Raw genomic sequence first — 17433 nt, 5'->3', positions numbered from 1 at the left:
AATGAAATTCCGTCGTATTTACTTCCAAATATCAACTCAGTTATTTCCATTGGAGCTGCTCTCAGTTTTCAAAGAAGTTATGAAAACGAAAGGGCGAAAGCATTCTAACTCTATTCTGTAATGGGTAAGACATGCCAAGATTACTTCTATTTGCATCAGGAAAATGGGCATCAGTGAGCTGCGAGTGAATTCACAAATAGTCAGAATGAGGGGAAGTCATTTCTACATAGGTTCGATATTACAAAGACAATGAAATTCAGAAACATCGATTCCTGTTACTGGCTCTAAGCTTCAACAACTAAAACTCAATCCCTCAAAAGTATTTACACGTTACATACACTCCGAAGGTTAAGGTGCCGCCTGCAATAGCTCACATATCTCAACAGTGTCATTGGGTGAGCCTGAACCAATTACATACAGACGCTTGGCAAGATGCAGAGATATAAACCAGATCAGGGAACTTGAGGAGACAAAAGATGTCTTAGGTGGAGTAGATATTCCTCGTCTGAAATGTTAAGGGAGAGGCGGAGATTTGTCAACAGGGACTCTTGCTCCCAAGTTAGAGGCCCTGAAGCATACAATGCCTCCACTGTTGACTTGTAAGCACGGAGCTCTAGTTCATGGACATCAACTGCTTCGTCTAGGGGGGACAAGGGTAAGTTTTTTTTGCCACACAGAGAAGGGAATGATGATTCAGCATCAGAATTATCAGGTGTGTTTTCCGATGATTTATGGGAAACTTGGCCAGCATAGTCAGCAACACCATTAAAACTACAGCTAGCAACTGAGCATCGGTCACTATCTTCAGTAGACCAAAGAGGCCTAGAAGAATCATGTAAAGGGTGAGGAGCTGTATTTTCCATTCTGTAATTCCTGTTAGTAGACTGCTTAATGAATTTTTCATCAACCCCTACATGTTGGCAAGAAATATCATCTACCTGGTTAAAGAACGGAAGTTTTCTCTTAAGAGATTCATCACACCCTCTAGGACACAGAGGTGATTTCCTTTTCTTGTGGATTCCTCCAAAAAGCGGCTCCATATTCTTCAAGATTGATGGGCATAGCCTTTATACATGGCTCTCATGGACAGACACATGGTGACATTATCAGCCACACCCTTATGTTGCAAGCCACAACCACGGTATGGACTTTTTTGGCGTAAATTTGTAGGCAAAGTCTTTACCCTGAGCAACCTGCAATCACATGTAGTCTGGTTTAGATATACTGGTTGGTGCAGCACATCAGCCATGACTTATCATATGAAGTTTGTTCTTAGGCTCTCTCATAATATCAAACCGTAAACACCACTATGATAATGAATAAAAATAGCAGTGACAATAAACTTTTTACTGGCCAGTTTGTGAAATAAGTCAACTATGTGGCCATCATTGACAAGAGTTGGATATTTATGGCACAGCTCATTGAGCAAGAAATGATGTATTCAGAAGAGCATGTCACAGACATATTATCCTAACAATAATGCCAGGAAATTCCATGAATGAAATTTATGAATGACTTCTACAATCAGGTATGCAGAAATTAACCATTGACTTCTAAGACATTCAGATGAAATTATCAACACATTCACTTCCCTTGCTGTTGAAAGTACAGAGCCGCCAAATGGAGAACTTATTTGTCTCTTGACATCATCACTTGTTTATGTATTTGCAACTCCATCATCAACCAGAAAATTCCTTAGACTTCCCAAGCATCCAATCACTAGCAACCCATAAATGATGACAAGGAAATGCCTCCCACAAATTTAGAAAAAAAAAAAACAATTGCAACATTATTCTGAGTTTTCTCACAAGTGAAGTAGTACTAAACTTTTCCCATTTTAATAGCTATTTTTTTAATTTTGTTAGACTTTTGTAATATAACCATTAGTAAAAGTATCATTTTGACTTCAAAACTAGTGAAAGCAGCTCTTCAATGCAAAAACTACATACCAAGCATTGCATATGCATGCAAGCAAGAATGAAGGTCATATTATGAATAGGGAAAGGAAATCACATTAGATACATAGTTGAAAGGAATATTTTCGATCGATAGACAGACTTTTAATGTGAACAACAGAAAAAGAACAATATTGAAGGCAACAAGAAGAGATTTTCTCGAATCTTTTCAAAAGGATTTATCATGAGTTATGCCTGCTAGAAAGTGAACTCTACTAAATTTAAAGAAAAATAGGACCCTTTGATACAAAACTCCAAAGATAAACATTTAGAGAAGAGAATTGAGGGGCAAAAGCATGATGAATATAAGCCATTACCTTTCCAATCACCGCCCACTTGTTGTCGTGCCAAACCTGCCTAATCCTTAAACTTGATGCACGTAATTACTTAAGCTAGATGGTCCCAAAGAATTAATGACAAATCGATTATTGTTCTTTAACACCTTTGCGACCTTTCCTACGATCCAATAGTGGATATCAAACACCTCAGCTATATCGCCAACTGTCCAACTATTCCCATTTAGACTTGTAGAGGCAGGTGTCTAAGCAGTTTGTACCTAACAATATAGTTGTCACCGCTGAAAGTATATTACCAGTCAACCAGGAGCCACATGGATCGTATTCTCTTCTTAACACCTCTACCAAATTCCCTTTTCTGAACTTTCTTTTTTTTTTAAGAACTCTACTATGCTTAATCCTGGATAAGAAGAGCCAAAAAGAATACAAAATTAATACTAACTTCCAAAAAAAAAAGATTTGGAAACTATGATATCTGAAGGTGTTAAAACAAGGATGAAGATAGATGCTTGAAAATCTATGGTAGTCTTCCTACCCCATCATTTAAATGGCATGGCAGATCCAGGTGCGACTCATTTAAGGTGCTAAAAAGATGTAAATTTTGAAACTTCTCGACTCAGTTCTGCTCTAAGAAACGGAATCTTCATTTTTAAAAGATGAAATCATTTTTTATGTTCAAGAACTCCTTGTATCAGGGACACGAAACTGAAACTAGCCAACAGAAACATAAACAGAGATGTAATCAAATATATGTAAATCCATTAGAATCAAATATCCGACCCTTGAATTTATATTTCATTCTGGGCACTTAAAAAAGAAGCTTGATGTATCCAAAACTATTGACAAACAGGGACATTCTTCATCAAACTCAGATGGACTCATGAAAACCAGTGTTGGTCAATCAGCAAACCGCTCCGAAACTACTCAAAACATCAATCCACCCATGTTCTAGCACTTCTGAGAAACACCCAGAAACCAAATTCACTTTCGTTTCGTTTATCTTTTCAAAATAAGACAGTTACCCAGAATTAAATATGTTACAATTTCATATTCTAAAACAAACTTAAAGTGACCCATACAGAATTTACAACTAACACAGAATTCAATTCAATTCAATTCAATTCAAAACTTTTAATTATTTGAATGAGACTAACCTGAGAGTGAGAGAAGAGATGAAAACGAACAGGACGCAGCTTGGTTGCGGTCATGACCACATCTTTACGCAAAAATGGCTTATTTGAGCTCTCTCTTGGCTATTGGTTGAAGTAATACAAAAATAAAAAATTAATTAGGATTACCACGGTTTTTGATACTAACTTAAATCCGTTTCCCAAAAACTCGGTATTTATCACGTAGCCGGTCACCTTTGGGGTCTTGCCTAATTGCAATTATGGGGACCATTAATAATTTTTCGTATCTACCATAACCGTATTCCATTTACGAATCTTCCTCCTCCAATCTTCCATCCCACGGCGAAAGGTCCCTTTGCAATGTGTCCTCACATCGGTTTGGACAAAATCTTTGCCATGTCCGACCTTAGACTTCGTCACAACCTCACAATGCATGTGACTTTACGTTAAAAATGTCTTTCCAAGTCCTAACCTTGTATATAATAAACAATCAAGAATACTAACATTTGTTTTGTCAAATTTCTTTCTTTTTTGTTTCTTATTAATTCCTGCCTTCTAACAAAAGGGAAGGGCCACTTCTTCTCTGTAGGGTTGATTGCTTTGCTTGAGCTTAATTAAGTTGGTTGAAAATTGAAGGCATGGAAAAGAGCCAAAGGCCCTTCCTTGCCCATGACTAGTTTCATCAGAGGCGCACTTAGTCCCAAATAAAGGGCTTTTGGGACTTTCCAGCTTCAGAAATAAGCTGTAAGCTAAAACAGCAAGGTTAAAGTTAGATTCGAATCTGAGTGAAATTCGGTGATGACTTCTCCTGTTCTCTTGCTATCGTAATAATATATACACGCAACAATGTCTTTAGACTAAAAGCTACTGACATAATGGACGAAAGGAAAGGAAATAATCAATGCGATTGTTTATGTATATATTAATGCGATGGATTTACGAAAGTGGAAGGATGATTATTGGCGGGGGGGGGAAGCAATGAGAATGACGGTTTGTCTTTGTGTTTGTGAGTTGTGATCCTAACCTTATCTTAACACTATCTGCAAGTTTTATGGCTTTGCTATGGCAACATGTCATTTGTCACCGTCTCGACCTTTTTTCCTTGGCCTTGGACTCGTTCCACTTATGCCTCCGTCACTAATTTCATGGATAAGAGAAGGCAAACAAATACTGTTCATTGCAAAATTTCAGCTTCTATGTTCATCTGTTAGCAGAAAATGCACTAAGATTTATTTTTCCCCCAAAAAGTCAAAGATTATGTTTATGGAAGTAGGAAAATTAAAAAAGGGATAAAGTGTCACGATCAATGAAATCATTTTGCCAATAAATAACATGTTATATTAAGCAAAAACAAAAAAGAAAATCCAAACTGGAGAGGAATGAGACTTATTCCAGTTATCCAAAGAGGCCATTGAGTATTGACTGAGCAGGCAGATGAGAAAGTTAGTCTGAGTCTTGGGACATGAGAAAAGCCCCTCTCGGCTTTCAGTCCATCTAAAAGGGGTCAGACTCACTGGCTCAGTGGGCTATTCCCATTATATTATATATGTTTATCTGATTAAAAGAAATGCCTATCTCCAGGCTGAGGTTGGGCTGTCTTCAAGCAACCAGCCTTACCAAAGAAAGCATTTGACCCAACAAGAGAACATATATCCTGATTCCTAACCTCTTAACATACCCAGCCTTTGATCCAAAACTAAATAAACAAGGAAAAAGAGGCGGGAAAAGCATTGCATTACTAGGAAAAGAAAACAGGGGAGGGAAGGGACAGTATATTTATTTTAATTTAGGGCGTTAGACTGCACATGGATGACCAATTTAGAAGAAATGCTGATGGAGGGGGATTGGGTTGGTCCCAAATTTATCCCATCCGTACTTAATAACAAAAAATAATACTTAAACACAGATATAATTAATGACTGAGGAAGTTGAATATAGGCTGGCAAAAACCCGTTCAATATATGCTCAGCCTATGGCTATAAATTCGCCTATTTATTCCACCGGAGACAAGCGGATTATGAGATCTAAACCCTACCCAATTTTTAATAATCCTATCAGCAAGATGTCCCCACCTTAATTGACATAAATTCAATTCCCCAAAACTAAACCATTGCGTCATCCCTGTGAATTTGCAGCAGAAGTATAATAAAAATGGGGGGAGAGTTGCATATAATTTTCCTAGGAAGTCTAAATATTGCTAAATGCTAATTAAATAATCCATAGTACATGATTACATCAGGGATTATGTTCAGCAAAGTATAGGTATTAGGTGTTATTCTTATGTTGTTTGCTTCCTTCAATGAAGCCACTTCCGCCAGCAGTTTTGAGAGCCATGTGAAAGTGGCCGCATCCATCGAATGAAACCCTGTTTTGGCAGCTGGGCTACGCTTCCCGAGCAAAGTGGCCAAGGAAAACTAATAATTAACCTTATTTTCACAAGACCTGAAAAAAAAAAAAAAGTTAACCTAAAAGACCGTTAAGCATCTCTTATTACCCATCACTTTCGCTTTGTCTTGACATGAGTTTAATAAATTAACAATCGGAGTCTACCGTCTAAGGAGAATGAACCCATCGTTAATTATGGAGAAGGCCAGTTGCTTATACTATTTCTTTTCTTTTCGTTTTTTGTGGCTGCAACAGAAGAAAGAACTTCATTATAGGTGACTGACACTTGCTCTTTTGTGGTGACCTTAAAATCAATGCCACGCATGCAAAACTATTATCATGCTAAAATGTGTAGTCCTCAGGACACACTTTGCTGATACATTCATTAGCTGTCCAAAGAGTCCAGTGCATTTAACACGTTTTAATTCTTGTTTGGTGGAAACAGAAAACTAGCATATAAATGGACCTGAATTTGTTTAGATTTAGCCCCTTTGGATAATTAGGTGTGCATAATGATTGCTCTAATTGGTTGCAATTTACTTAATTTTTTATGTTCATTTACGATATGCATGAGAAATTTAGGCAAGATCTAGCACAAAAACATGCTAATGCGATGTAGATGTTAAGGTCATGTGCAATGCTTTGGAAACTTAATCTCCCTTCCATTTCAGTACCCACTTTGCTTTTCTTTTCTTTTTTGTTTTAAAGATAAAGATGTCATGTGCATGTTAGGAGAAATGTGCTATCAGATTTAGATAATTGTGAAATTTTGACTAATGTTGGGGATGACTCTTATTCAACATACTTGAACTGGCATAAAAAAGTTGGGGAATGATGTTAGAATGCAATTACACAAGGTGGAGGACGGATTAACCTCCCCTGCTAAATGACAGAGCTGCCAACTCTTCATATGCTCTGTTACTTATCAGTTTCTCTTAAAATTCAAGACTACATTTCAAAAGTTCCAATTGTCATGATAAGAGTTTTGAACCCAAGAATTCTATTCTACAGAGGGAGAAAGATTATTTGAAGTAGGAGGCGAAAGAGTTTGAATATAAAGGAGTATACCACAACCAAACCTTATCTATTGTATGTTCAAAGGACCAAAAGTTTTTCACTTCGAAGAAACAGAAGAGAACCTTTTCTATCTTATTATTTGTGTTGAACCTTATTAGGAAAATGTTCCAGTAGTACATTACAGAAAGTGATTACACAGAGTTTTGACGCATGGAGCTGACTCACACTGAAATCTCAACATGTAGGACACCAAGGAAAATACAGGGGGTGAAAAATGAAGCGGCAAACTTTAGTTGTATAGAAAAATAATGGAGCTATTATAAAATTAATGTCCATGTGGGATGGGCACAGCATTTTGCAGTCTTCAAAGTTAAAAAGTGGTCCAACTACTAAACCCCAGAGAGGAATCAGAATCCCCATCTCTTCATGATTGATTCAGCATTCCCCAAATCCATTTAGCCCAATCAACAAATTTTTTGCATAAAAAAAACATAGCTACGCCTTCTCTGAGCATATGGGAGGCATTTCTCAGAAAAAAAAATAAAATTATAGGGGCACATTTTCCCCTGACAAGTTTTGAATATTCCTCCAATCTATTTTATATTTTTATACTGGGGGCGCCCCAAATACCTTGATGTAATTTTTTTTGCCTCAGAGAATTCATGTTTGCCATAGTGTACTTCATTTACCAAGTGAGATTTGTAGAGATAAAAATATTCAGAGGATATGAAGAAGATGCCCTCTTAGCAAATACAGCTTAATATAGAGTGTAACCTGGATGCTAATATTTCCTGCATTCCATGAGAATAAGCAGTGATGTAGAGGAAGGGCAGAACTCCACTCAGGATAAAATACAGGCCAGTACGAACCACTGACCCTATGGAATTTTATAGCGTAAGAAACAATAGGGGAATGTGAAATGTAGTTTTAACACAATAGAAAATCAAGGAATGTGTGCAGAAGAGGAGGGGTCGGTGAGAGAACATGGGAGTTTTCAGATTGGAAACTGTGCTATTTCACCACATACATCTAACGAGGACATGGCCATGAGGGGCCTGAAGAAAACAGGGGCCCACAAAACCCCAAATCCCAGTAAGTTTCACTTATTAATCAACTTTACTGGTCCTTTTTAATCTTTCTTCTTTTTTTCTTGCCTTTTGCAGTTTAGTGGTCAGATCAGAATGGGTGAGATTGTAATTATGAAAAGCTAAAGATTAAAGGGTTCTGCAGATCTGAAATGCATGTGGGTTAAATGAAAAGAAGGTTAGATGAAAGGGTAAAGAGAGAGAGTTTCTGCACGCTGTATCTGTGTATGATATATACATAATTATTAGTATCAGATTCAGATCAAAGACAAGACACATGAAAGAGATGTTAGGTGCATAATATATGCGAATAGTAGATACGGCTTAGAGGCATGTACAATGAGATATAGGCTCACATGGTGTAACACAGAAGGTTTCGCCATTTCACTTCAGAGACATTTCACATGGGATATGGCAGATTCACTCGTTAGAAGTTTAGAACCCCACTTATCACAAGGCCAGATGCTGCTTTCAGAAAATGAAACTACAAGTATGTCCCGCCCTATCCCGCCCTATCACGGGCAATAAGGCCATGCCAATTGCCATACGATACGAGAAAATGTGCTGTGATAAAAATGGTTCTGTTTGGCTGGTAGGAAACTTAGGTTTCAGTCAAGAATGTGTTTTTCCCTATTATAGTCAGATAATGGATTCATTCACAACCGTTTCATTATAGCAAGGGGCAAAAACACTCCTAACACAATTAAGTTTGACCACATGCTGCTTTAAATAAAAGGAACCTCCCCCAGAAATATGTTACAGCCAGAACCTGGATTTGATCAGTCGGACATAGGATCCTCAAAATGGGAAGCTTAGCATTTCGAACTTAGGGATATATCTACATACCACATGGCTGGAGTTCAATTTACTCTTCAGGTTGGATTCGCTCAATGTTCAACACTAGCAAGTTACAGTTTGCAGCTTTTCACGCCAACAATGAGGCTATATAAAAAGGTAAGGATTAGAAATAAACAAGGTTTCTTACCAAATTCAGATATTGATTTCATCGAGATTACTGTCAATACCAAGACACACAAAAATCATTGACTAATACACTAGCATGCATGTAGTATTTTATTTTATGTATACAGATAAGCTTGCTAAAACTTAAAACCACAAGCAAAGGGAAACGTTGAGAGTCGATTCATTTCAGCTCCTTTCTTAGAGAAGTAAGTTTCTGTTAATGGGAATAATTTATTCAAATTGAAAAGCTAGGGAACCCATTTAACAGATATGTTGTCTAAGGACAGAGCTTTGCCCTAAATTAATGTGACGTATACTTACTATATATGTATTACGTAAAAGGCAAAGTATTGAATTGTACGAGCCTTGTGTTAGCAACAAATTTTATTAAGGCTATGATGAGGTAAGTGAAAATGAGAACATCTCTATTGGCTTTAGTTTATTTTCTCAAAATAATATATATATATATATATATATATTTCCAGTGCGTTTAGGTGGGCATAAAATAAACGGTGCGAGGCAACAGCAGCGTACCGAGCTAACTGATACCTTAACGCCCTTCATTCTTACTTGGCAGATGTGAGCTGGCCCCCTTTGGTCCCCTTTCCAAACTGTAGTTGCTGTACCCATGCCACCTGTATGCACATAGTTAAACCACCTGTGAAGCTACAAAAGTTGATGGCATAAGGACCAGGCTCTTCGACGTCCAGTAGTGCAGCCCCTTATAATGGAAGTTGGAACTTCTCAGGCACCCGTTTTGGGAAGCCGGTGGCTGGACCGGGTGTTTTTTTGTTTTTGTCCACTCAAGGCTGTCTGAGTCTTTCAACTTTTGAGGACTGGAAAACGATGGGTTTATTTATTCTTTTTTTCCCATTACTCACGGGCTGCACCTTACTATATACATATATTTATATCCTCTTTCGTTTGCATTGGTAAAGCCATTTTTCTTTTACTCGCTCCGACTGCTATATCTTCAGCTCTGTCCTCGTGATGCACGTTAATGTGCACCGTTCTCTTATCCATCTCTCCATTTTGACGGCTTTTGATTGATTCATATGTTGCCCTCCAGCCTACCCATCATCAATGATTAATGAGCCAAAGAGATGAATTAGTAATTAATACCAAACCAACAAGTACTTGGGAGCTTAAAATGGCAAAAAAAACATGAGACCACATTTCTAGAGGAATTAAGACGGGTATAACCACCAACTCTTGAGGGCATAGGTCTACTCCAAATCTTAATAGATGCAGATTAGTGGAGGATAGTAAAAATGAAAGGTACAAGGGTGGGTCGGTCGTCGTTCAAAGGCACGAAAATTAAGGGAGCAGATGAAAGCATTGCCCACCGAAGCTTACCTGCTGCCTGCAGGTCTGCGCCACTTCAAATGCAACAAAGTCCTCAAACGTGAGAAAATTACAATCCAGGAGTGAAATAAAAAAAACATGGCTTTTCCTCAATGTCCCAATTGCCATTTCCTTTTAGGTCCCTAAACTACTTTTATTTAGTTATGTAGTATTTTACTACTTTGTCATTTCATTCAAAGGTAAGGGCAATTTGCGTCCATTTCCACCTGCCCCACTCCGCTGCTCTTTTCCTTAACTTCGCCCACCCTTTTAAAGACCAGAAAAGCGGGAGTTACAGGTAGAGGCTGCAGTCACAACCCCACTCAGCCAGGCAGGGAAAGAAGAACCCAAAAAAAAAAAAAAAAAACCGAGAGAAAGGGAGAGAAAACCAGTAAAACACGGAGAGAAATGTGAATATGGAAGCATAAGAAAAGTTAAGGTGAGAGAAAGAAGAGGATTATTGAGTTAAAACTGGAAGTGAGAAGTTTTCCTTTGCCGAGAGAAAAACAAAAATGACGACGGGATTAGTGCAAGACCAAAATCTAGAGAAGCAAATGGGTTGCATGGCTGGTTTCCTTCAGATCTTTGATCGTCACCAGCTTCTTACTGGCAAACGCCTTTACTCCACCAAGCGCCTCCCTCCCACACCGGTTGGTTTCTTTCTTCTCTGCTGCTTTCTTTTTTTTTTTTAAATGTGGATGTGGACTTCTACTGAACTGTATTTCTATGTTGGTTTTATATTATTGGATTTTTTGTTCAGGCCAGTGAAACGACACCGGAGGACGAGAAGACAGTTGAGTCACCAGCAATATCGAGAGAATTAGAGAAGCAGCCACAAGGTCGATCAGCTCCATCACCGGACCGTTCAAAGCAATCTCCGGTTATATCGGAGCTCCGATCTCCTGCGCCGGAACCTTCCACTCCGACGGGAAACCAGAACAAGACACCTCTTCCTTTTCCCATGTTCGAATTCAAAGAAGGTAGCGCGAGGTCACCGTGGAAGTTCTCCAAAGAAGCTCCAAGGCTCTCTCTTGATAGTAGAGCCGTCGTTGATGCTAAAGGAAGCCTTAAGCCCCGAGAGATCCGTACCAATGCCACCATTTTATCTGCGAACCAATGCGAAAACATCGGCGAAGAAGACGGAATGGATGATAACGACAAGCAACGACGGTCACCTAGCGTAATCGCGAGGCTCATGGGACTCGAACCGTTGCAGGATTCTGATCCCGAACCAAATAGAAAAGCAGAGCTCCGAAGATCCGCGTCGGAAGCAAGAGGCAGAGATCTATTTCAATACCGTTTTATAGACGGAGTTAATTTCCATTTAAAACAGAGTCAGCAACCAAATTTCCAAAATGGAGGTGCTTCGAGCAATGTGGTAAGAGAAAAAGGAGCCAAACAAGATCAAGTGATAAGTAACAGATCAGAAGGTTTAAGAAATGCGAGAGCTGAACCGGTTAAAGCTCCGGTTCGCGGAATGGGCCAAAGGAAATGTTTCTACGATTCGGCCGATTTCTTTCCCGAACCAAAACAGACCGTTTCTATCTACGGTGAGATTGAGAAACGGCTTAAGCTCAGAGGAATCGACGAGCCATCCAAAGATCTCGAGACTCTTAAGCAAATTCTCGAAGCTTTGCAACTCAAAGGCCTTTTACACACTAGGAAACCTCCAAACCAAACGAATAACAGGAACTTTGTCTATGAACGTGAAGAATCTCCAATTGTCGTTATTAAACCGGGCAGATCACCGTCTTCCCCGGTCAGAAGGATTGGCAACGATTCGCCTCCTTCGAGCTATAGATCAAGACCTGGAGCTCGCCGGAACATGAATCTCGAGTCGCCGCCGACGATGAGTCCGAGACGTGATAGACCAGAGGGTGAACGGAATGTACGGAACCAAAGCAGAGGTAGGGGTGCCATTTCTCCGACGAGGAGTGAGTGTGGCGTCAAGAGTCCTAACAGAAGGCAGTTGAGTGTTGAAAATCAGAGAAGGAATGGGAATGTGGAGCAGAGAAGAGTGTCTCCGGTTCAGTCTCCTAGGGTTAATGTGAGAAGAACCGGATTAGATCAGACGACGAGTAGATCGCCGAGAAATAGGAAATCAACGGCTGAGATTTATCAAAAAGAAGAGAAGGTATTTTTTCCAGCGGAGGATGAAGCATCCACTGTTTCGGAGAGTAGCATTGGCACATGTTCTCAAACTGATACGGAGGTAAATTTACTAAATTACTGAATTACACTGAATGTTTGATTAATTAATTTTGCTTAATTACCGTAATTCATTTAAGTAATGTAATTTTTTGTTATGGCATATTGCCTTTTACAGAGATCGAAGGTGGAGGAATACAAGGAAGGGAAAAGCCTTTTGGAAAGGTGTGATAAGCTGCTTCACAGCATAGCAGAGATGACCGCTACGAATGAGTTGCAGCCGAGTCCGGTCTCGGTCCTTGACTCGTCGTTTTACAAGGAGGAGTCTTCTCCTTCCCCTGTTATGAAACGGAGCATCGATTTCAAAGGTAAGATAGAAAATTCTACTAGTATTTTTTTTTTGATGAGAAAGTCTACGAACTGATTTTTGATTTGCTAGATTTTGCATTTGACTAAGGTGACGCATGCACTATTTGGTAGACCTGATTATAGTTGACCCGTAGGCCTGTCATGACTGACGAGTCAAATAATCTCATTGAAAACTCAAAGCTTTTTGCATGATGTCTATTCTTGGAATTGTATTTGTTTATTAATCCATGATTAGTCAAAACGGTTTTAGGATGATTTCCGTGGCTTTCCACCTTGGGGGATATAGGAGAGAATTCTTTTGGTTTTTTCTTGGGGAGGGGCTCATGAGTCATGCCGGACAAAGTTTTCTAGGAGGAGGTGAAGAGAATCTAAATTGGGTTGGCGTTACGATCACGTGGGATTGTTCAGTTTCATCTTAGATTGTGATCGTAGGGAAATGGATATCGCTTAAGGACGACGCCGTTTTATTGGTCAAAACTGAAACAATAAAGTGAAGAATTGCGACTTTAATCAAAGAACGGACATATATAGAGAAGTCACTGAAACCTCTGCCCTTTACTGCAAAACAAAAATTACCTGATGTGAGATAAAAAAAAAGTGTAAAATCCCGTACTCTCCCTAAGCCAAAGAGAAAAGAATATCCTCCCGCTGGACTTGCCTGACAGGTGGCCATTGGAGGCCGTAACATTTTAGAGCATCCCACGCTCCCATCCTGTATTTGGTATGTGTAGGCAATGGCCCCACCCCTCTTAATTGTTAAACCAATGGCATATGGGAAAGAGAGTGAAAGCGACGATGAATTTGGTTTTTTCTCGATGCATCATCTCCTCCTGTCAGTACTGATATTGACTGTGTATCTCCTTAAATTAATGTTGGATGGATGCGTTAAAAACTATTTTGTGATTGGGTAAATTTTCAATCCGCCTCAACATGAGATTTTAACCCTTTGTTTTTTTCTCTTCTTCTCATCTTTGGTGAAACTATCAGATCAACTTGTTGAATCAGAAGATGATATGTGGAGTCCCGCAATCTCGTCCGCTGAATCAAAGTTTGAAGATAAAACAGATGATTGTGATTTTATCTACATTTCTGATATCCTCAGAGCGTCCAATTACTTTCCTGAAGATTCTGATGTCTTTTTGTTGCTGGAGAAGCAGCAGTATCTCAAGGGGAAGGACACCTCGAAAGTGTCCAGACTCCAAAGGAAGCTTATATTTGACACCATCAATGAAATTCTCAATCGAAAGAGACAATTACCACCATGGAAGCTTATCTCGTGTACAAATTCGTGGGCCGGACAGACATCATTGCAACAAATTTGGTCCGAATTCCAAAAGATTCGGGAGAGGGACTCATCGGATGACTTGTTTGAGGTCATTTGCGGTGTTCTAAGAAAGGACCTTGCAGGGGACGGTTGGGGAGATTGCCCCATTGAGATGTCCGAAGCAGTCCTCGATCTTGAACGGCTAATATTTAAAGACCTGATCGGCGAAACCATCCGAGATCTCGCTGCTATTTTTGGGAAAAGCAATAAAATCCCGGCACCTCGTAGGAAGTTGGTGTTCTGAAAGTGAGAGATGAGAAAGAGATAGGCCTTTAAATCATTCTTCGGGCGCTTTCTTTTACCTCCTTGCTTTTTCTAATTTTATATATTTTGACCCCCTTTTTTCTTTTTTTTGGTGTTCAAGAAATATGGGTGTTTAATCTTCATTTACCTGAAATCCAGGCATATCTAACGATCGCTTTTGCAAGCTGTAAAAAAAGGGTGGGATAATGTTTGTGACAACAATTAAAAAGGCATTGTGAAGCGCATGTGCGAGCTATCGTGCATAATCACGTTGGCCATTTAATATAATCATAGAAAAGTGAAAGTGACTCTGAAAAATGGACCTTTGCTTTCAGCATTGAAGCAAAGCGAGTTTTGCCCGTCTGACGGATCAATCATGCCACGACTCTTCTGCTTTCCATAATCTTGGCTTACCGGTGGTTGCTGCTTTCCATCAAGGCCTCCGAAAGGTCAATTTAGTCGGGCTGTCTTGTTGACCCCATGCATTGATTTCAAAGCCATCTAGGATTGAAACATGAGATGAGAAATTGCGTTCCTTTTTAATCGCAACTCTTGATCTAAGAATGTTCTTTAACTGTGTAGTTTTAGATTCGATCCGAAGATGAAATCTTTCTCTGTTACAAGAAATTATATACTAATATCGAAACTCTTTTGGATAACATTTACAGAAGTTGTAAGTATATTTCACTCACCAAGAGTGTTCTAAGTGAGTACTGGTTCTCTAGAGGTTGTGTCACTTGTCAATATGGTACGTACCTTCTCATTATAACAAATGGAGCCCAAGGCTCATAATGTCCCGGTGATCTTAGTTTCAATAATAGTCACAAACTGTCCACACTGTTCTTTTTGTTTCTTGGCATTCAATTTGTTGTAGTTGTACTTTTTTTCCCCTTTCTTAAATGCCTTGGTAGCAAAAATGCAGGCCGGCAGTTGTGCCAGACCTCTAGTAGAAACCGCCCTTTATAAAGGCGTGTAGTACTGTTTATTATGGGCAAGGCGGTGGCCGTTGGGGTGAGGAGCGATGACCTTTGACTGTAGCTTTCTGCCTTCATGGATCCTCTCTGGTGGTGTCAGGGTGAACACCATGGGCTCTCTGGGCTGACGAAAATGGCGAGTACACTGTCCTCGGGTTTGAATTCGATGGCACAGCTTTGAAAGTTTTTTCTTCTTTTCATATCTTTTGCTTAGATATTCGGCTTCCGTTCAGTTCCTGTCTTTTAAACTGATGCTTTATATGATTGTTTCGCTTCGTTTCAGACATTAAAAACCATAGCGATATTACAAATTTGTAATGCACTGAAAAGGATGCAAGCTACCAGGATCATCGTCCTTCCTTTGTTGATATTGTTTTTGGTTTTGTTTTATCCGGTTTAAAGGATTTTGTCAGCAAAACACAGTGGTGGTTTTTTACTAGTCAAAACAAAAAGCCTTCTACCATCGAGTATGCCAAAGAAAAATCCTTCAATAATGTAACCCGGTTTCTTGCCTACTAAACCCCCAACACTCTTTTAAAACCCTAGCGCATCGAGTCGGTTGCCTGACGCAATCTTTCTTCACATGAATTGACAATTTCTTTGTGAGGCCCAGAAAGGACAGCGTTTTACTTGGCAGTGCCTCGAAAATTATTTAATGAAATAGTGTTAAACAGAAGCAGGGCCCCTCTCAATTAAGTTCCTGAAAGAGTTGGGGAGAGACTTGATGTTAACGTTACTATTTGAGGGGCCATCGCCTAACGCTTTTTCCTGCACGGGGACTACAGCCAACTGTAAAAAACCATCGAGTAAATTACCAACTCTGGTGGCCCCTTGAGTGATGGAAGGAGGAAGAAGAAGAAGAAGAAGATCCAAGTGAAAATTTCAGTGGTGTTTTTTCCCCTTACCTCCAAGTCCAAGGTGCTTTGAGTAATGACAATTATAGCAGGCGTGCCATGTTTGAAATCTATTGTCCTGACTCCAGCCAAAAAACGAAAAAGGCCTTGACTTATGTTCTGCAGAGGGCGCACTAGTCATTGGGCCGCAGGGTTAGGCCCTAATAGATTTATACGTATTACTACTGTAGTCATTTTTTATTTGACTCAATAATTTTATAGATGCCGAAATTTATAACGGAGTGTACAATTTGATAAGGATAAAGTGAAACTCTTAGGTCTGCTGAGGAATATCCAAACTCTGCTACCAAAACCAGTGCCTCATTATTTCTCCCATAACTATAGTGACAAAGCTGCTTGTTTGTTTTTTGCTATTAAAAAGAGTCTGGACCAGTAACAATATTGGTCAAGCACTTTTACCTATTTGGTTTAATCCTCATCTAACCAAACTCGACTTCAATGCATGTTTGTTGTAACCAGTGTCCTGAAAAATGAACACAAAAAGGAAAATTGAATCTCCACATGAGTTTCCATTTTCTTCCTCAATCATGAGGAAATGGTACCAGTCAGTTTGGGCTTACATCAATCTATGCACTACCATTTTTGTCACTGTTTTGTTTTGTCGTGCAATGTATGTATAATCATAATTCAGTGGGGTTTATATGTAACAGATAAGAGCCAAACCAATCTTTTTCCTAGGTCTAGTTCCCCTTCCAATCTTTCATTCCACATTTTCGAATCACAGGCCTTATGGCTCATCTTCTCACATGGCTGGGCACTATTTATCACTAGGCCTAGCCATTTTCCCCCTCACTCTTGCAACTGTCGATGTGTATAGACCCAGAGAAATAATACTGGGGGGGTTGCCTAAAAAGTAATTCAATGCTCCCTTCCCAAGTATAAATCTTTTTAAAAACAAAAGAAGCTCAATCAAGAATATTTTTCAAAAAAAGGAATGATGGGGTCACAACATAAGCTTATCTATTTCTATTTCGTGCATTTAAGAGTAGAGGCAGAGGAGCGGGAGTGGCGGGTAGTGATGGCCACCACTCTTTAATTTTTAATTTTTTTTATTATTATAAATATAAAACTTAATATATATAATATGATTAATCTTATAATTACTTTTTAATCACTCTTTATTCAAAATTCTGAATTCGCTATTGATTAGGAGATTTGGATGGTTCAATCTTGGCATAGGCGGGCACATGCCACTGCTGCATATAACTTTTCTCACATTTGAGTGGTTCAGTTTTTCAAGAATATGTCAACTTCTTGCCTCCTTGGCCAAACCCTTTTTTTCTTTT

At 39.2% G+C, this 17433-nt stretch overlaps 1 protein-coding gene and 1 pseudogene across 2 annotated transcripts; one reads left to right on the top strand and one right to left on the bottom strand.

Annotated features, from left to right (window-relative positions):
• Nucleotides 1-179: 179 nt before the first annotated feature.
• On the bottom strand, nt 180-2791 carry LOC18613259 (uncharacterized; annotated as a pseudogene). The gene is made up of 3 exons (XR_016028488.1): nt 2787-2791; nt 2273-2651; nt 180-1193 (listed from the first exon to the last, which is right to left on the bottom strand). The product of XR_016028488.1 is annotated as an uncharacterized LOC18613259 (transcript).
• A 7599-nt stretch (nt 2792-10390) lies between these two features.
• Nucleotides 10391-14577, top strand: TRM5 (zinc finger CCCH domain protein). Its single transcript, XM_007050391.3, has 4 exons — nt 10391-10825; nt 10936-12387; nt 12502-12691; nt 13680-14577. The coding sequence occupies exons 1-4, from the start codon at nt 10688-10690 to the stop codon at nt 14258-14260; spliced, it is 2361 nt and encodes a 786-aa protein (XP_007050453.3). The 5' UTR covers nt 10391-10687; the 3' UTR covers nt 14261-14577.
• The last annotated feature ends 2856 nt before the right edge of the window (nt 14578-17433 follow it).

The sequence above is a fragment of the Theobroma cacao genome, chromosome 1, assembly GCF_053813885.1.
Source record: "Theobroma cacao isolate CCN51 chromosome 1, ASM5381388v1, whole genome shotgun sequence".
NCBI lineage: Eukaryota > Viridiplantae > Streptophyta > Magnoliopsida > Malvales > Malvaceae > Theobroma > Theobroma cacao.
The sequence above is the reverse complement of the archived record's forward strand: the minus strand, read 5'-3'. Positions and strand labels throughout refer to the sequence as shown.

Excerpts from the sequence above, each read along its gene's own strand:
- TRM5 (XM_007050391.3), top strand. The coding sequence starts at position 10,688 with ATGACGACGGGATTAGTGCAAGACCAAAATCTAGAGAAGCAAATGGGT. Across the intron at positions 12,388-12,501 it reads GTTCTCAAACTGATACGGAG|AGATCGAAGGTGGAGGAATA; the intron begins GTAAATTTACTA and ends TGCCTTTTACAG. Across the intron at positions 12,692-13,679 it reads ACGGAGCATCGATTTCAAAG|ATCAACTTGTTGAATCAGAA; the intron begins GTAAGATAGAAA and ends TGAAACTATCAG.